The following is a 21,202-nucleotide window of genomic DNA, read 5'->3' on the forward strand; positions in this document are numbered from 1 at the left end:
TTCTGCACGTGGCCTTTAATTCGGCTGCAGTTATCGGCCTGTCCTGCAGGGCACTAAGATGATCGGGAAAACGTGTTGCGTCCCACTCACTGAAGTCATCCGTGCCCTGCCGGTCAGAGAAGATACCGATATACTGCTGATGAAAGTGACGGAGTATTTCGTGGGTTGAGCGTAAAATCTGGCCCTTCTCCTCGATCTGGTGAATCGTTTTCTCATCATTAGCCGCCACCCGTTGTTGGTTGTAGAATGCGGCGGAAGGTGTTTCCAAATGTCTGAGATAGAGTCTCGTTCGAAAATCGAGGTCCTTGACTCTACTCTGCCGCTCTTGCTGCAGTTTTATTTCTACTTGTCTGATGAGATCTCCGCAGGGAACTCCGCTCCGTTCGTTTGTCCGGTACCAGCCGAGTTCCCTGTAGAGATCCCTCAGCCGTTTGCGTTTTTGGTAGGCCCTTTCGCGTCCACATTTTTGGAACAGTTCCCTAGCCTGCCTCTTGAAGGTCAGCCAGTTTTCCCAGTCCCAGTTGGTGTTTGTCCATCTGTCACAGAGGTTCTGTAGCTGGTCGCTGAAAAGACTGGGGAAGGTGGGAGGGAGCCTCCAAGGACCTCTGGCTGTTTCCATCACCTCTGGGAGCGTGATTTTTAGAATGACCATCTTGTGGTCGGTTGTCAAGTTATGCACTGCGGTGTGACGTATCCTCTGAACATATTGTTCCAGGTTTTGGGACACGTACACCCTGTCTAGTCTTGTCGATATCTGGCCACGGCCCCACATAGTTCCTACTTTGGCGGGGTTATTCTGCCTCCAGATATCGACGAGGTCAAAATTTATACAGCATCGATTTAAAGCGGCAATGCCGCCAGTTCCGTTGTTTGCGTTCCCGCCTATTTTGTCTAGACGTGTGTCTTCCACACAGTTCCAGTCTCCTGCAACTATTAGGTGTTCTGCTCCCAGGAGATAGTTTTCAAGGGCAGAGAAGAAACCGCTTCTGTGGTATGGATTGTTCGGGGCGTAAACTGCAGCAAGTCGGATGGTACGGCCACCGTACTTCCAGTCCACCGTTACTAGACGTCCTGCGGCGTCTTTTTGGACGTTGAAGAACCCCCCCGCGATTGGGGGGCGAATTAGTATCCCCACCCCTCGCGAGTGAGCGTCCCCGAAGCACCAGTAGCTGGTGACCGGATAGCTTCTTGAGAAGTTCTCCACGTCCCAATGCTTATAGAAATGGGTTTCTTGTATCAGGAGGATATTAATTTTGTGTGTTAACATTAGCCTCCAGACAGCGCTTTGCGCAAAGGGGTTGCGTAGTCCGTTAGTGTTTAAAGTTACGATTTTAACTTCCATGGTGGTGTTAGAATGAGGGGGGGGGCATTATCTGGTGTTTGTTTTATGAAAGCCGGTTCTGGTTCCTCATCGGAGCTGGTTGCACTTTGAGCATCCGAGACAATGACGAGCCTGTCTGTAGAGTCCCTGTCTTCGTCAGAGTCCATTTCTTGGACTTGGGGTTGTTCCACTTGATCCATTACTGGGGGTAGGCTCTCTAACATTGTAACGTCATTGTCGAGGGGCTTTGCGCCTATTGTTCGACGTTGACCTGTGGTCTCTGTGTGCTCTGTTTCGTCCTCCGATGACATCATGCTGCTTTGTTTCGCTTTTTTCTTTTCCTGTGATTCCGTTTCTCTTGCGCGCTTTGTTGGGGCGCTAGGTGTGACCTCTTCCTCTTTCCTGCAAGCTTCATGGTTTGCCACATTGATGCTGGTGATGTTCTGTGTGTGGCGGCTTGCCTTGGGTATCTTTGGGGTTTTCGTTTCCGTTGCTGCTTCCTTTTCAGCCTGCTGGCCGAGCTCCTGAAAATCGCTCCTTGATATTTTCTCAGGGTTCCCGATGGGCGTTGCCCTAATCGGTGTTATGGTCCCTCCTATTGCTTCTGAGTGTGTCTTGTTCGGACATGTGTCCAATTTGTGGGTCAGAGCCCCACACTTAATACAGGGTTCTGTACAGCTTTCCATTTTATGCTTTGACGATTTGCATTCGAGGGCAATCTTCCCCAAGGTGTTCCTCCGAATTGCATCTAAAGCACCTTTTTTTCACACCTGGGTAGTTCACCATTACCCTCGTTCCCCCCAAAAAAACAAAATTGGGGACTTCTTTTTTCATGTCAATCAGGATTTCAACGTCTCCTGTTTTCCATCCTTTATAGTCGGCGTGCTCAAGTGCTTTAATCTCATGGATTTCCCCCCATTGACTGAAGAATTTCTTGACTTCAGTTCATTCTCTAGGTATTCTAGAGGAAACCTAGTTATTTTTAGCGTTTTGCGTAGGCTTCCTACGAGGAATGGTCTGATTGTTTGTCCACAACAAATAAAACCTTCTAGTAATTTCTTTTTTGTTTGGTCGTTTTTGACCACTACTTGAAATCTATTGTTCCCGTATGGTATGAATCCGTATATATTTTCAGCCCCTACTGTCTGGATTAGAGCTCCCGCTAACGTCCGCTGATCTACAGGCTTCGTGAGCTCGATACCGAGCGTCTTAGTTCTAGGCAAAAAATGCAACATAGTTACAGAAATTCCTGACTACAATTATAGAGAGGGGATGTACGGGGGGGGGGGCAAAGTCGAGGAACGCAGGGCGTTCCTCGCGGCAAACAAAACGAGACAAGAAAATGTGGGCAAAACAACAGATAAGGAGAGAAAAAAAAAGAAAGAGGTCTTACCAAAGCTTCGGTTCTACAGAGGAATCTGAGCATGGAGCTCTCTCTTCGGGCCGCAGGAACTGGATCCTCTTTTGGACTGGTAGGCACAGGTTCTTTCTTCTTCGAACTGGAGCTCTCTTTGACGTCTTGGCGGAAAGGTCTCATCAGTGAGTAGGCAGACCTAGTTAATATCAAGTTTGTAGCAAACAGAACTTGTACCCCTTCTACGAGTATTGCCGTGAGGTGCTCTAATAAATTATTAGATATGTGAAGAGCCAAAGGCTTCAATTCGGCGACATATAACTTGTTTAAGTTAAGGGATATTACATCCCATATAGTTTCTTAGCCGAATAAGAAACTCAAAGAGTTTCATGCCGAATATAGTAGAAACTATATAAAGTTCGGCGATTCCAAGCGTAAGCAAATACCTGGATACTGCAGCACTGATCCCAAAGGGTAGTGCAAGCTGGGGCAACTCGTGGTAGAAGTGGAGCGAGCTCCGATCACTATTCTTGATATTTGCCCATAATGTGAACTTGGCTCCTAGGAACTGTATTTTTGTTCACATTATGAGAGAAGGTCACTACCCAGACCGGTTTCGACCTTTATTGAGGTCTCATCAGTGAGTAGCCAGACCTAGTTAATATCAAGTTTGTAGCGAACAGAACTTGTACCCCTTCTACGAGTATTGCCGTGAGGTGCTCTAATAAATTATTAGATATGTGAAGAGCCAAAGGCTTCAATTCGGCGACATATAACTTGTTTAAGTTAAGGGATATTACATCCCATATAGTTTCTTAGCCGAATAAGAAACTCAAAGAGTTTCATGCCGAATATAGTAGAAACTATATAAAGTTTGGCGATTCCAAGCGTAAGCAAATACCTGGATACTGCAGCACTGATCCCAAAGGATAGTGCAAGCTGGGGCAACTCGTGGTAGAAGTGGAGCGAGCTCCGATCACTATTCTTGATATTTGCCCATAATGTGAACTTGGCTCCTAGGAACTGTATATTTGTTCACATTATGAGAGAAGGTCACTCACTACCCAGACCGGTTTCGACCTTTATTGAGGTCTCATCAGTGAGTAGCCAGACCTAGTTAATATCAAGTTTGTAGCGAACAGAACTTGTACCCCTTCTACGAGTATTGCCGTGAGGTGCTCTAATAAATTATTAGATATGTGAAGAGCCAAAGGCTTCAATTCGGCGACATATAACTTGTTTAAGTTAAGGGATATTACATCCCATATAGTTTCTTAGGAGCCAAGTTCACATTATGGGCAAATATCAAGAATAGTGATCGGAGCTCGCTCCACTTCTACCACGAGTTGCCCCAGCTTGCACTACCCTTTGGGATCAGTGCTGCAGTATCCAGGTATTTGCTTACGCTTGGAATCGCCGAACTTTATATAGTTTCTACTATATTCTTCATGAAACTCTTTGAGTTTCTTATTCGGCTAAGGAACTATATGGGATGTAATATCCCTTAACTTAAACAAGTTATATGTCGCCGAATTGAAGCCTTTGGCTCTTCACATATCTAATAATTTATTAGAGCACCTCACGGCAATACTCGTAGAAGGGGTACAAGTTCTGTTCGCTACAAACTTGATATTAACTAGGTCTGGCTACTCACTGATGAGACCTCAATAAAGGTCGAAACCGGTCTGGGTAGTGACCTTCTCTCATAATGTGAACAAAAATACAGTTCCTAGGAGCCAAGTTCACATTATGGGCAAATATCAAGAATATTGATCGGAGCTCGCTCCACTTCTGCCACGAGTTGCCCCAGCTTGCACTACCCTTTGGGATCAGTGCTGCAGTATCCAGGTATTTGCTTACGCTTGGAATCGCTGAACTTTATATAGTTTCTACTATATTCGGCATGAAACTCTTTGAGTTTCTTATTCGGCTAAGAAACTATATGGGATGTAATATCCCTTAACTTAAACATTTTTTATTATTCAGTTATACAAAATACTAAAATAATAGTTCCCGACAAGTTTCGTAAATCATAGGATTTACATCTTCAGGGGGTGAATAGTATAACTTAAAGTTTAAACAAGAGAATTAATAAATACAAATCATAACCGTCTGGCTATTCATAAACTCAAATAACAGAATGCAGATATAAAACGTTATTGACGTTGAACAATTCTGGACGATGTCACGTGTTCTTGTTCTCATTCATACAGTCCGAGCTCAGATTGAGGTACGTTTTTTATTAGCGCTGACCACACTTGATGGAGAATTAAACCTTGATTTTTTATTGCATTGGGTTGGGTTTTTTAGCATATTAGCAGCTTCTTTAAATTTTCTTATATAACTGTTGTTTTTTATGTATGACATCGTCATTTTTTGCCAGAGTACATCGTGTCCAACACTAATATGAATACAGCACTAAGGTTGGATAGCATGTCTGCCTATGTACTACAAGAATGTGCAAGAGAACTGGTAGTGCCTCAGATGAAGTAGTTTAATCTAAGTCTCAGCTCCTGCAAGGTCTAAGGTAGTGGAAAGAGAGTAAGATAGTTCCATTACATAAAGGCATCTCCAAGACAGAAGTAGCAAATTATAGACAAATTAGCATCTCAGGAGTGGTGATTAAAGTATTTGAAAAGTTGGTTAAAGATAAAATTCAGGAATGGGTGAATAGAATATTATGCTCTTTAGGAGGCTGCATAACTTTGTAAAAGGTAGGTCCTGCTGAACTTTGCAAAGCATATGACACAATACTGCATGGAAAACCGTTACACAAGTAAAGGAATGGATATGAAGCTGGTGGCATGAAAGGTGAATGAGGGTGACTAGAGGAGTGTCTCAGGGCCACTACTCTTTAATTTGTATATCGATAATATAGAGAATAATTTAAGGGGAAGGATATTCATTTTGTTGATGATGCAAACCTGAGGAAAGCAATGGTTGATAAATGTGGTGTTGTTATCTTGCTGGATGATTTAAATAAATTGGAAGTCTGGGCAAAGAATAATGGTTGTCAGCTTAATGTTGCAAAATATAAGGTAATGCACTTGAGGATGAAAAGATTGTGCTTTATTATCAGGTTGATGGTACTAAATTGCAAGAAATTGAAGAGGCTAGGGATTTGGGAGTGATGGTGGATAGAGATTTGAAGTTGAGGGGACATATTGCAAAAGTTGACAGAAAAAAGCTCCAAGGATTACTTGGATGTTACAAGTAAAAATAGGGAGGTTATTATCTCTCTTTATAATGCTATGATTTGGCTGTATCTTGACTGCACAGTTTTAGTCAGCTGGGTTTCTTGGGTCTCAGGAAATGGTGCAGAGGATTTCAGAGATTCAAGCACCTCCGTAGTGCAATTGGAAGAATGATGGTTTGTTGCATCATTCGATTGGAAAAGAACTTAGTTTCATTCTCGTTGTGACAAGAGGAATCTTTATCACAACGAGATTTTATGCGAGTTTTTTTTCATTTGAAGGTTGATTAGTCTCATATGGAGGTAGCAGGGTTTTTCATCCTGCATACAAACAAATCGGCCTTCAGAACACATGCAATTTACAGACAAAAAATACTACTGGTGGTGAACAGTAGATGGCATTGGTATAGATGATGATGATGACGGTAGTAGCGGTTGGTGTAGTTGGTGAATTAAGTGGTGGAGACAGAGATTTGTAGAGTAGGTGCCCTCCCTGGATGAGTCTTTGGACTCCTTGGAGGTGTCACAAAATAATAGTAAATAAATAAATAATAGATGAGTGACCAAGCTGGTAACAGATGTGTGGAATACTCCCTGTAAGCATAGATTAAAGGTTGCATTGGTCGCAGAGTTTAGTTGACAGGTAGGGGAGATGGGGACATGATAGAAACTTATGCATTACTAAAGGGATTCTATAAGATTGACACAAAAGAAATTTAGTACATGATGAGTAGGAAAGAGAACAAGGGATATTATCCATGGAAGTTGTGTAAGGACTAATTATTTGCTTGTAGAGTAGTGAATGAGTGGAATGGATTGTCAGAAGTAGTTGTGAGCACCCCGATGGTGAACGAGTTTAAGGAGAAGTGTGATAAATATCGTGTGAATAATGGTTAGCGTGGGTCTTTTTCGTGTTGAGTCTTTTGACTCCATGGTGACCCATATACTAATAATATTGAACAACAGAAAAGAGGGATTTGGGGTTGTAAAGCTCCTTTTGCTTCCACTGTAGCTCTTTAATAGTTAGCTCACCTATAGTTTTATATAATAATCATGATCTCAAATTTGTATTATCTCTGTATGAACCAGCAATACTCATTGCTTATTTACATTTTGGTAAATTATATGTAGCTGCCACACAAGTATATCTTTTCTTTTTAATTCCTGTATGTCTTTATATACAATTTTCTAATTTTTTTTCTCTCTCTCTCTCTCTCAGTAAAATAATTCAGCAGCATGTTATTGTCTGTCATTATTTTTCTTCCTTAAAAATTGCTAATATCTGCTTTTCTTAAAACAGGTATAGTTTTAATAAGTTTTTTTTTCTTTTAGTGGAATTTTCCCAATGCTATGATTACAAGAAAAATGGCTGCGGCACTGGCATCTGGATGTACCTGTGTTATCAAACCAGCTGAAGATACCCCATTTTCTGCTTTAGCTATAGCTGCACTGGCAGAAGAAGCAAAATTTCCACCAGGAGTAATCAATGTTGTCACATCATCTAAAGACAATGCACCATCTGTTGGGAAGACATTATGTAAAAGTCCTCTTGTAGCTGCAATTTCTTTTACTGGTTCAACCAGTGTAGGTAAGGTATGTGTTTACCTTGCATATATTTATTTTTGTATTGGCCACACTAAAGAGTCATGTGAATTGGTTATCTAGTGGCTGCATTGATGTGGAGCCATATAATCAGGCAAACCCATGAATTTCAAGAATGTTTAGTATTAGGATTAGAAATTGCCAGTCTTCAGCAAATTTTTATTGTTTCACAAAATATGGATATTATTTCTGGGAAAACTCCCATGTTTTGTTTCACAAAAGTTTTATTACCAAAAGTTCTTTCTTTTTAAATCCTATAAATTTAAAAAACTAACTCTTGACAAGGTGAATTTCATTCTAACTTGCAGAGACCAAAATAATGTGTTAAAGCTGAAGCACTGGGAGAAACTAATTATTTAATAAATAAATAATATTTTTAATTCTTTCTCAGTGCTGTTTTACTCTATTAAGCCTCTGACATGAGTTTTTTAAAAATAGTACAAACTAGATATGCATTAATCTACTTGGATACTGAACGGACGAGGATGGGCTGGCAATTTGGGATTTAGCCGACCAAATTGTATTCTTATTGGTTAAACCAAAATATAGAATGATGGTACAACATGACAAAATTTCATGCCGGCTGGGGCGTCGCCCGGTTAAACAAGGCCCCCGTTATTTTTTGCCAGGGAACCAGGGCGAACAGCGAAAAGTCAGCTACTGGAACAAATCTGAAAATAAACCCCAACTCAACATCACCAGAGTTAAAGATTGGTACTATCAATGTAAGAAGCCTGAATGGCAAAGAAATGGAGCTAGCTGAGGGAATTAGATAAGTAGCAGATCGACATAATAGGGGTGACTGAAACAAAAAAGACCAAAACTGGTGAGATCTTTCTGAGCAATAAATACAAAATGTTATATTCAGGCAATGACAATCAAGGAAAAGAAGGAGTAGCCATAGTATTCAACACAAAATACGAGGCTAATCTTCTTGAATGGCAGTCAGTCTCAAGTAGAGTAATGTGGGCAAATATGAGAATGGGGAACTGGACAATGAGACTTATTTGTGCCTATGGTCCCACAGAAGGTTCTACTAAGGTAGAAGTGGAGGAATTTTTTGAGGCTTTAGAAAAAGCAACTGACACAATGAAAAATGAAAAGTTGGTCCTTGTTGGGGATCTAAATAGCAGAGTAGGAAATGATTGTGAGACATACAAAAATATTTTGGGAAAATTTGGAGAAAAGAGCAAAGCTCATAATAATGGCAAATATCTGTTGGATTTCTGCTCAGGACATGGACTGGTTATTGCTAACACCATGTTCCAACATAAAAATGTGCACAAATTCACATGGAGAGCAGAGGCTAGGAATAAGAAAAGTCTCATTGACTATGTTATTGTTGATAGTGATGTTTTCTCCCTGGTGCAGGACACCAGAGTGTACAGAGGATTTGAAATTGGAAGTGATCACTATTTAGTCTTGAGCAGGATAAAATTGAATTTCATATTGAAAAGAATAACATGTAAGAAAGTTTTAAAGCGAATAAAAGTTGAGCAGCTCTCAGATGTGAGCTGTAGACTAAAATACACAAAGATTATTGAAGGAAAAATGAAAGAGTTTAAGAACAGGAATCAAACCTTGGAGATTCAGTGGCAAACTGAAGAAAACATTGATTGATTCTGCCAGAGAGGCATGTGGTGATGTTGTTTGTAAGGATAAAAAAATCGGAACTCCCTGGTGGACACAGGAGGTTAAAGAGGCAGTGAAGGAAAAGAAGAAAGCATACCAAAAGTTCCTGTCAAATAAGTCAGCTTGTGCTCTTAGAGAATATAGAGACAAATGCAAGAATGCTAAACACTGTGTAAAACTAGCTAAACAAAAGTCATGGGAGGACTTTGGCAAGAATATAGAAAATAAATATCAAGAAGGTGGCAAAATATTCTGGAGGTTGTTGAAGAAGCTTAAGAATGGAGGAAAGAGTGCTATAAAAGGAATTAGAGATGATAAAGGTGACATGAAAACAGGAGAAAAAGATATCCTTGAAGTATGGAGTAATTACTTTGAAAAACTGCTAAATAAAACAAGCAGTGATGACAGCACGGTGGTAAAAAACACTGACCAGGCATGCAGTCAGGAATACATATCCATACTTGAAGTAGAAAAAGCTATGAAAGGCTTGAAATGTGGAAAGGCAGCAGGAGTAGATGATATTCGACCAGAAATGCTGAAGTATGGTGGTATAAGAGTCTTACAGTGGCTGCACTGCATAATTCAGAAAGCCTGGGCAGAGGGACGAATTCCCGATGATTGGAGTAGAGCTCTCATAGTACCCATATATAAAAAGGGAAATAAAACTGCATGTGAGAATTACAGAGGTATTTCCCTACTGAGTGTTCCTGGCAAGATCTATGCAAGTATACTTGAGAAACGGTTGAGAAAAATTGTGGAATTAAAGCTTGGTGAAGAACAAGCTGGATTCAGGCCAAATAGAGGCTGTCAGGATCAGATCTTCACTTTACGACAAATAGTCGAGAAAGCATGGGAATATCACAAAGATCTGTATTTAAGTTTTGTCGATCTGGAAAAGGCATATGACAAGGTCCCAAGAGAGAAGCTATTCAATACACTGCAGTTATATGGTGTCAATGGGACATTATATCAAGCAATACTTAGTCTTTATTTGAGTTGTAAGTCAGCAGTTAGAATTGAAGTACAGGAAGATGATTTAATGTTAAATCTGGTGTGAGAGAAGGATGTACATTATCCCCACTGTAATTCATCATTTATATGGATCACATTATGAAGGAAAGTGGTATTAAAAATGATATCAAAATTGGAGATGTTAATGTCAGCTCTTTGCTTTATGCAGACGATGTTATACTTCTAAATAAATCCGCTACAAGTCTGCAAGATTCTCTGACTAAATTGAATAGCTGTTGTAATAGATATGGTATGAAGGTCAGCAATAAAAAGACAAAGACAATGAAAATAGGCAGAATCATTGAAAATGTCAACTGTGTTGTGAATGGAGAACCTGTGGAACAAGTAAAACATTTCAGCTATTTAGGCACGATTTTTACTGAAGATGGTAAATTAAATATAGAAATAGACAACAGAATCAGCAAAGCTGGTATGGTGAGAAGTCAATTGAATAAATTCATATGGAATAAGAGAGAAATTAGTCAGAACACTAAATTAGCCATATACAAGACAGTGTTCAAACCAGTTTTAACTTATGGATCTGAGAGCTGGGTCAGAAGTAAAACACTTGACCAAAGACTAGAGACTTCAGATATGAGAGTCCTGAGAAAGATTATAGGCATGAACAGATGGCATCAATGGCAGTATCATATTAAAAACGAGGATATTAGGAAAGAACTTGACATTGTCAGCATCCAGGAATGCATTAGCAGAGCTAATCTCAGGTGGTATGGTCACTTAAACAGAATGGGCGAGGAAAGATTAGCACAACAAGTGTTCTCTGCCAGGTTGGCAGGAAAACGACCGAGAGGAAGACCAAGATATAGATAGATTGATACGGTACAAAGTGCTTTAGACGATAGAAATATAAGATCTGATAATATTGGTGTGTTGACAAGTAACAGACTGATTTGGAGGAAAATTGTAGATCGGAAATTAATAATGATGTAATTTTTTTCATGTAGTACTATCATATCCTGTACACCCCTTGAGGGTACATGCAGGAATTTGATGATGATGATGATGATGCATTAATTCCCATGAGAGAGGATAATTACTGGGATAAAAAAAAGTTGCCATGGTATAATAGAAATTAATTGAGAAATGCTATGACTGCAAATGAGTTAATGCAATTTATAGGGGGTTGTCGTTGTACTGCAAATTTGATGGGCAAAGTGATTGGTACATGACTAATGGAATTGGAGTTAGGTTTCAGATGAAACTTGCTATTCATTGAGAGAATGAAAGTACAAAATCAGTGAAACTATTGGAGAGAATGTGCAGTGAGTGATGTTGTTATTATTACGGGACACCTCCAGGGAGTCCGAAGACTCATCTAGTGAGGACATCTACTCTACAACTTTGTCTCCACCACTCAATCCACCAACTACAACTAACCGCAACTACACCAATGCCATCTACCAACCACCACCACTAGTATTTCCATAGACAATCACAAACATCCATGCCCATGGTGGGATTCGAACCCACAGCCTTTTGGCTGGAGAGCAGATATGCTAACAACTCGGCCAACCAGGTCGGCAATATGCAAGTTTACTTCTGGACTCAGTGGGATATTGCAGTAGTGTATTCTAATTCCAGATACTTTAAAAGAGTAGGAGTTTTACATTTATTTATATGACTTAAAATATAGGCATTAATCAGACTTGGCTGGTAGATATAGTTACATAAACAGAATCTAAGGGGTATTGTATTTTCAGGAAGAATAGACAGCATAGGACAGGGGAATGGATATTTCTGATAACACCAGAAAAACTGCAATCAATAAGAAGTTCAGAGGAAGACAGGAGCAGAGTCAATGGAGGCAGTATATTTGAAGCTATTTGGTATTATAGGTCAACCACAAAACAGCCTTTCTCATAAGGAAAGGGGAGATGGTTTGTTATATCGCAAGGTTTACTATAGTTAATGTAGGGATAAGACTGTCCCATCCTTTATTCCCAGGAAATAGGTAGCTGTGGGCTTCATGAACTTATTCTAAGCTTTGGGATCATCATTTGCCCCTTCCCAAAGTATGGAGGATTTTAAACTTTGAATAGCTAATGACTAAATTAGTTTCTTTAGTCACCTTGTAATTGCATATTTAATCACTTATCTTCTCTTCCTTAGTCTAATGTAGACTAGCTGTTCATCACTTGTGCCTCCCCCTACTTCCAATTTATAATTGGTTGTCTCCAGTTATAAAGTTGAGTATATGATGTTTTTAAGTTATTTTTAATGGTGCAGACTATACATATCTAGTTTGTTATGAAAATTTCAGGTGTGCCATTAATATAAGTTATTATAACATTTCGAAATTTAAATGTTAATTCTGGATTTTAATTTTTATAATTTTGGGAATGGGTGCTTGGGGGAAGGGGGATGATGTCGGGAAACATTGAGCCCAGGGGGGGGTCGAGAGGGGGGCAATGATAGGTATAGGAGCAGTGACATTTTTATGCTCCATACTAATGCCAGGAGTATCCGAAACAAAGGAAATGAATTGGTGGCGCTGATAGCATCAACCTGGCCAAATATTATTGGGATCTCTGAGACGTGGTTGACGGAGGATGATATAATAACTGGAATTGAAGTGGCAGGGTACAGCATTTTTTGGCAGGATAGGAAAGGAAAACGTGGTGGTGGAGTACTGCTTATGATGACTTATGTCCTCTTAGAGCAGAGGCTTTGGAAGGCAGCGACACAAATGGTTTTGAAAGTATATGGTGTGAGGTAGAAGTGGCCAAGATAGGATATTTATTGGGGTGTTGCTATAAACCAGAGAGCATAGAGGGTGGGGGACCAGGAGATGTTTAGGCTGTTGAGCTTGGCAAGTGCAAGAAGAATGATTGTTATGGGAGATTTTAACTATGGCAGTATAAGCTGGGAAGAGGAAAATGCAAGTAGTAAGAAAGGGATAGAATTTCTGGAATTCTTGAGGTACAAATGTCTTCGGCAGCATTTGATGGAGGGAACAAGAGGGTCAAGAGTTTTGGATTTGGTCATAGCATCAGAAGAGCTGATAATAAGTGAGATGACATCTCTCCCACCAGTTGGAGAGAGTGACCATGTGGTTTTGACTTGTAAAATGAACAGACATGCAGGTGTATCAAAGAAAAGGGAATGTATGTGGAATTATAAGGTGTGTGATTATAGTAGTCTTAGGTATCAACTTGGGGCAGTTCCATGGAGGGCAGAATTAGAAGTCCAGGATATCATTAGTGCTTGGGAAATTGTGAAAGAATATTTGTTAGCAGCAGCAATAGTAAGCTGTATTCCACAGGTGAAGAAGCGGACACAATTTGGTGTAAAGTGGATTACAAACAATATCAAACAGGAACTGCAGTTGAAAAAGAGATTATGGAAGATATACAAGTAGAGGGGTGGAGGACAGATACATGAAGAATATAAGATGCAGGCCAGGAGAGTGACCAAAATGGTGAGGAAGGCAAAACTGGAATATGAGAAGAGATTGGCACTAAGATCCAAAGAAAATCCTAGAGAATTTTTTAACTATGTGGCCAGTAGGCGGAGAAACGATTGCGGAAGAATGACATTGTGGAATAAAAATGGGATTAGAGTGACTGATGCAGAGGACATAGTGGAGTTGTTCAATGAGCACTTTATTGGAGTATTTCATCCTGGAGGAGCTTTTAATACTAGAGGGATAGGGCAGGATCAGGGTTTAGAGGTGCAAGAGGAGAGAGTGTGTTCCAAATACTGAGTACTCTGGATACCAGTAAAGCTGTTGGACTGGATGGTATTTCACCACGGGTTTTGAGAGAATGTGCTAAAGAACTGACAGCTCCGTTGACCTGGCTTTTCCATAAAAGTCTGGCTGAATGAAAGGTACCCAGGGAATGGAAGGAAGGTAAGATAGTGCTGCTGCATACGGGCAGTAGCAGACTGGAAGTGTAATTATAGGCCTGTTTGTGTGTCATCAGTAGTTATTAAGCTCTTGGAGAAATTAGTGAGGGACTATATACAGTGTTGGGTAGATGAGGGTAATGTTATCTGTGAGAATCAACATGAATTTGTTAAGGGGCGCTCTTGCTTTATTAATATGCTAGCCTTTTATAATAAAGTTAGAAGAACATTAGATGAGGGAAAGGCATATACTGCCATTTTTTTGGCGTTTGATAGGGGTGCCACATGATAAGCTGATATTTAAGTTGCAGCACATGAGTTTAAATATCGGGTTAGTCACATGGATTCAGGATTGACTGATTGTTAGTATCAGAGAGTTGTGTATGATGGGGCAATATCAAGGAAGCAGAAGGTTACAAATGGGGTTCCACAGGGCTCAGTACTAGGACCTGTATTGTTCAATCTTTATATCAATGATATTGTCAATGGAGTGCAAGGGGACACTCAGTTGTTTGCTGATGATGTGAAGTTGGGAAGGGATATCAGTAATAGTGCAGATGTGGCAGACCTGCAAGAGGATTTGAATAAACTAGACAGGTGGGCAAATAAATGGGGTTGTCGGTTCAATGCAGCAAAATGTAAAGTCTTGAGGTTTGGGATCCATTGATGGAAGGATGCGTACTCGATTGGAGGAGCTGTACTGGAGGAGGTAGGGGAGACGAGATCTGGGGGTGATGATTGATAGAAAACTGAAATTCAAGGAGTTACCCTCATCACCATTGCAAAGGTGGTGAGGGTAACTCAGAGGATTGCTGCAATACTGAGAAGGCCACTGACCTGCAGAGATAAAAGAGTTATCATCCCGTTGTATAAGGCCCTGATCAGACCACACTTAGACTATTGTTCTCAGATTTGGTTCCCAGGATTTGAAGGGGATAAATTGATTGTGGAAAGGGTACAGAGGCAGATAACAAAGATGGTTTCAGGACTGTATAATATGAGTTATGAGGATCGACTGAGGGAATGTGGACTGCAGAGTTTGGTGGATAGAAGAAGGAGAGGTGATATGATTGAGACTTTAAAACTGTTGAGAGGCAGTTACAGGGTAGACATTGGAGAGTTCCTTCACTTGGTGGAATGGCAGGAAGGAACAATGACAAAGGGCCATCCCTGGAAGTTATGAAAGGAGTCTGTGTGCAAGAGGATGAGGAGTGGTTTCTTTTGTGGAGGGTGGTTGAACCTTGGAATGCATTGCCTGAGAGAGTGGTTGGAGTGGGGATGGTTAATGGGTTCAAGGAGTGGTATGATAGACTTTGTATTTCCTAAAAATGACCTCCCACGATGAGTCTTTTGACTCCATGGAAGCCTAGATAATAATAATTTCTTACTTTTTGTGCTTTCTTCTTTCTTACAAGTGTCTCATTATTGTTTTAATTTGTATTTTTCATGTTTTCACTTTATCCGCTGTTTATATTTCTGCCAATCCTTTGTGCTCTCACATGACTATATGATTTCTTACCATTTCCTCTGTTTACTGACCTCAACTAGTTTTCTCCCCAAATTTATCGCTCTTCTGTAGAACATGTTCTCTAATCATTTTGTATCTTCTCTCTCTCTCTCCAAATAGCAGTGTGCATTGTAAAATGTATACTGCTGTTTGGGAGATACTAATTTACTAGATTGTCCTTTCTTCCAATTTTTTTTTCTTTATTCTCTTTTTGGTATAGCTAAGAGAATTTGGATGTTTCCATCCATTTCAATATGAATTTTACTCTTTTGTCAGTAGAAGTCTAAAATGATTAGTAATGTACCCCAAATTAAAATCTAAAATGTTTCTTTTATTTTCATATCAATAAAAAAAATAGAGAAATAAATAAAGAAAATAAAAAATAAAGAAAGGAGAAACTTGTTTACATTTGATTTAAAAGCCTGTGTATTGTGTTTCCTTGGGAAACACATCAGAGGAAAGACTGTTTCACAATACAGTAGTAGCAGGGATGAAGGAGAAGGAGGCGCTAAAGAAACTTGTTCTGTATGTTCCAGGGTGTAGTATGGAAGGGATGTTGGGTGGCAGCTGCACATGTTCCAACAGACTTAATACTGAGTGGCGGAATATTGATGCTATTTCAGATGAACATTTGCTATGGAAATATTTATAGAATGCACATAATGTAGAAAACAAATGCCTGTGCAAAAGTGGGAGGAGTAGGTTAGTAAGAGATGGGTTATTAATCAATCTAATTACTCTCCTTTGTATTGAGTCAAGCATTTTGAGGGAACAATTAGGGACCCCATTCCAAATGTGAGAGCAGTATTCACTAGCTGAGTGGATTTATAATTTGTATAAGATTAACAGTTGTTGTGAGGTGAAGTAACATCTTGAACGAAAGAGAAATCCTAGTTTTTTAGAATTTCAATTTTTTAGAATTTCAATTTTTTAGAAGCTGAGGATGCAATAGTTGCGATTTGTTTATGCCAGATGAGGCTTGATGTCAAGGTAATTCCAAGAAGAGAAATCTCAAATTGTCTGGAAATTTCAGTGTTATCAAAAATAATACTGGGAGAAAATGGTTCTTTTTTGTGAAAAATAAGACAAAAATCGGACTTACTAGCATTGAAAGTGACCAGGTTATCTGAGCCCCCATTGGAGGATGGCTTGGAGATTAGAATTGAGGGCAGTGGTGGTTGAGGTGAGTTGTGTAGAGTAGGGTTAATTAAATAAAAGAGAGGAGTGCGATGTGCTGTCATCTGCAAAACTGTGTAACGTGTTGGAGGTCAACTGAAGTAGGTCATTGATATACAGAAGGAAGAGGGTTGGTGAGAGAACAGATCTTTGTAGAACCCTGGCATGGTGAGAGGATAAGGAACCAGCCACCATCCCACATAGAGTGCATCCAGACAGAAAGCTGGCAATCCAACTATAGAAGTCCTGAGATGTAATGGTGATGTAAGATTTTCATGTAGTACTATCATATCCTGTACACCCCCCCCTTAAAGGTACAGGATATGATAGTACTACACGACAGACCAAATGATGGGAGTTTGCTTAGTAAGCCTTTGTGCCGGACTTGATCAAAAGCTTTGTAAATATCAAGCGCAACCACTTGAGATTCATGAAACTTCTCCATGGCATTTATCCAGAGATGGGTAATATATGTGAGTAGATCTCCTGTTGATCAGCAGTGACTGAATCCATACTGGTGTTTATTAACTGGGTGCCTTCAAGGTAGGAGCTGGTAATTGATGGTTCTCTCCATTACTTTAGACAGGACTGAGATGAGGGAGAAAGGGTGGTAGTTTGACGGCAGTGATTTGTTGCCTTTCTTGGGAATGGATCAAATATAGGCCAATTTCCAGACTGTGGGATAGATACCAGTGGAGTAAGAGAGTATATACAGGTGACATAGGATAGGAGTCAGTTCTGGTACACAAACCTCCAGGACAATTGGAGGAATGTCAATCAGGGCCAGGAGATGTGTCTAATTTGGACAATATTTTTCTGATCTCTTTCTGTCAAAAGGATATAGCTGCATTGTATGTTGGGCATTTGTAATGGTTGGGGGAGGGAATTTACCATTGTCAGTTATGCATCGCATTGGAGGCAAAATGTGAAGCTAGGAGATTGGATTTTTCTGTGGGTGATGATGCAGTAGTGGGTATGATAGGGGTGGGAATAGTGTTGAGCAAAAGTTACAACCAATTGCTTTGGCAAGAGACCAAAAGGCTCAGCTGCTGTATGGACAGGCTGCAAGTTTCCTGCTTTTTGTTCTTTCAAATTCTGTTTTTGATGATAGTTTCTTGCAGCTATTTCGAGCTTGGGTATAAGCATTAAGGATGATAGAGTTCTTGATGTGAGCCAGTTGTGGTATGCTTGATTTTTTATTTGTACAGCCTTGGCACATTTTTTTAGAGAACCAAGGTTCACTTAGGGGATGGCAGTTAGTGTAGTGTGGGGAGTGTATGTTTCCATGTCAGCAAGTAATCCTTGCTGACATGGAAACATACACTCCCCATTTTTGGGTTGGAAGGCTGTAAACAATAGTCCAACCATAGGAATGAGGCATAGAAATCATTGAGACTGTCCCACTTGGTACTGTTATAATGCCAAACTACTCTTGACTGTGTAAGTGTTGTTGTATGGGGGAGGAGATGAGCACTAGATTGTGATTGAAATTTCCTAGGGCCTACCACATTCACTGTACATTTGGAAGGGTCATTGGTAGAAGAACTCGAAGGTGTTTGGGGAGTGGTTCGGGTTATCTGGTATTCTAGTTGGCATGTGAAAAATTTGTGCAAGGTCATTGGTGATCACAGATGTTTCTGCATCTCTGCCTGCTAGATCTGTACAACTGGAGGAGGAAAATCAGTTGGTGTTGTGGACATTAATAAAATGGATGATTTCAGTACTAGGGAAGTGGGACTGATGAAAATCAATTTTTAAGGAGGGGAAATTGAATATCTCAGAGTGGCTGGTGGCATTAGGGAAGCGATAGAGGCAGCAAATGAATCTGGCTGAGTGGGGAAGGGAGGTTTTCACCCAAAGTGAAGAAAGTCAAAGTTAGGCAATTCTAGGTTGGGTGCTCTCTGGCAACGTATGTCAGAACAGATATATGCACAGAATCCATCCTTGGGTCAAAAGGAGTTAGAGTGTGTAGTTTCGAAGGTTGAGATGAATACTGCTGTAGGGGGGGGATGAAATTTGAGTCTCTGGCAAAAAAAAGTAGGTGGGGTTTGGTAGAATGGAGATGGTAGTGGACCAGTGGCAGCCCATACATAAGAACTGCAACACTGCAGCACCCCCAAGGAAAAAATGAAAAAATTAAAATTTGATTAAAATTAAATTAACAAAATTAAAATTTGTGTTTATAAATAATAACAATGCTCACAACATTATATGAATGTAATACAACATGTTAAAGGTTACAGCTTATGTTTCGACATTGATTGAATAGTTAATAATTGGAATTATTCGATTAATGCTTTAGATTACAAAACAAATTACAAAGTGTCCATATTATCACATTCAACCAATTGCAACCAGACTCGCCGATATTCGTTTTCGCTTCTCATTGCACGTAACTAGTGAATCTGACACTGCTCTTTGGGCAGTGTATAGTATGCTTGCGCGTGTTATTTCTGTGAGATACGAAAGGGTGAACTATTTTTTGCAATCTTATTTTATTTTGTTAAAATAACATATAATTATTTATTTATTATAGATACAATGCTGAATTATGACGAGTGTCACTGTTGAAAATATGATAAGAATTATATTTTTTTAATTATGGTTACACAATACAAATGTACTGCAATCTAACACAGTGTGAGAATGATCGCGCCAATTGCAGGTAGACTCGCTGATATTCGTTTACACTTGACACTGCTCTTTGGGGCAGTGTATCATATGCTTGCACTCGTTATTTCTGTGAGATACGAAACTTTTATTATTGGTGTTTGTTCGTGGTGAGGGTGAAATATTTTTAATAAAGCAATTTTTTAACATGTAAATTTATTTATTAATAAATTGGTTACTGATTAGGAAAAAAAGAATTTTTTATTTTGCATATGCAGCATCCCTACTTAAAATTTTCACCGGCTGCCACTGTGGCAGACACTATTAAGGTTGGAGTTCAGGCCATGGATTTTAGTGAAGTGGATATGCAAGGCTATGCAGGAGCATATATTTGACTGCAAGGGTTTTGTTTCCTATGCAGTGCCTGCATACTGTCTCCATGCTGACTAGTTGCATCACTTGATTTTTTGCACTAATTTAACTTGTTGACCCAACTGTTTTCTCCATTTTGACATTTTTCTTCAAGTTGTTTTCGAAGTTAACATCCATGTTCTCTCTCTGGACAATTCTAGGAGTGAAATTTGAGTCTCTGGCAAAAAAAAAAGTAGGTGGGGTTTGGTAGAATGGAGATGGTAGTGTGCACTATTAAGGTTGAAATTCAGGCCACAGATGTTAGTGAAGGGGATATGCAAGAGCATATATTTGACTGTAATGGTTTTGCACATTTCCTATGCAGTGCCTGCATACATCAGGTTAGGTCGAGCACATATGCAATTTGGGGTGGGGGGGGATGTCCTTGAACTTATTATTAATCACTGTTGTTAGCTTAGAAGTGCTTGTTGGTGTGTTACAAGTCACTTTCATGAGGCTTGGAAAGTTCATTCCATCCTTTCTTTCATTTATGGGTCTGAAATGATGGCACCTGACGATGTTTCTAGAATCAGAGTTGTATTATCCTGCTAATTTGCTTATGTCATCTTTTAGTGTGTAGCCTGTACCATTAAAAAAAAATAACCTGAAAACTTAATCTTTCATCCAACTTTATAATCAGTTGTGGAAGGACACAAGTGGTGAACTGCTAGTCTGCATTAAATTAAGGGAAAAAGAAAAGTGATTGGTAGCTGGTGTGAACATGTCAGCTTTATAAAATGTGAACGCTCAGTTCATGAAGTCTTGGTGCATGCCACCAATACTATGCAAGCTAAGGCCAGAACTCAAATTTGTTTGACTCTACCATTTGTTTACTTTTAGTCACTTTAGAACCAGCAAGTAATCCAATGACTAACATAATGTCCCTAGAGGGGAGAAATTCTATTAAACCCTGGGCAGAGAAGGCCAACACTTAGGGGATGTTCTAGAATGATTATAGACTAGTTTTAAGTATTTATTTATTTGAGCCTCTGTAGTTCAGCAATTTTCACAATGTCCTTTGGTTGAAAACCTAGTTAGAAGCCAGTTTAGGATGCAAAGAACCTTTATCAGGGCTTTTCAACTGGGTTATGCAGACTTCGTATACAGAAGTGGAAAAGCTCTCAAGTAGCTCCAAAACTGGATCTCTTATGAACCTGTGCACTCTGTCCACCACTCATAACCCCAAAGTTCAGTATGGCACAACCAGAGAACTGGTTGGTTCTCCTCAGAGACCAAGCAATTCAATTTGTTCAAAAAACTAGGTATAAACCGAGACCTCAGTTACAAGGCATCAGTCATAGGATCATTCCAACTTCTTAACATCTGAATTGCTAGGGCCTGCAGTGCTGCTTCTGAAAACCTGAAAGAAAGTAAGGAGTGGGTAAAGTCCATACTTGGTTGGGAGCCCCATCGAGGCTAACTCTCATCACATCTGCATCTGAAGTATCTTCAGGACTGAGGTAACTCGTGGTAAAGGTGGACCAAGCTCTCATCACATCTTAGTATCTACCACGAGTT

The 21,202-nt window shown here is 39.8% G+C and overlaps 1 protein-coding gene across 3 annotated transcripts in view; it reads left to right on the forward strand.

The window, feature by feature from the left end:
* The window catches only part of Ssadh (succinic semialdehyde dehydrogenase), a 260,476-nt gene that overhangs the window by 113,899 nt on the left and 125,375 nt on the right, over positions 1-21,202 (forward strand). For all 3 annotated transcript variants that reach the window (XM_090401356.1, XM_090401359.1, XM_090401358.1), the window contains one exon: positions 7,201-7,461. In XM_090401356.1, coding sequence (XP_090257482.1) covers positions 7,201-7,461 — 261 coding nt within the window. The remainder of the gene's footprint in view (positions 1-7,200; positions 7,462-21,202) is intronic.

The sequence above is a fragment of the Typopeltis vanoorti genome, chromosome 12 (assembly GCF_054136105.1).
Source record: "Typopeltis vanoorti isolate ZY-2024b chromosome 12, IOZ_Tvanoo_1.0, whole genome shotgun sequence".
Lineage (NCBI taxonomy): Eukaryota > Metazoa > Arthropoda > Arachnida > Uropygi > Thelyphonidae > Typopeltis > Typopeltis vanoorti.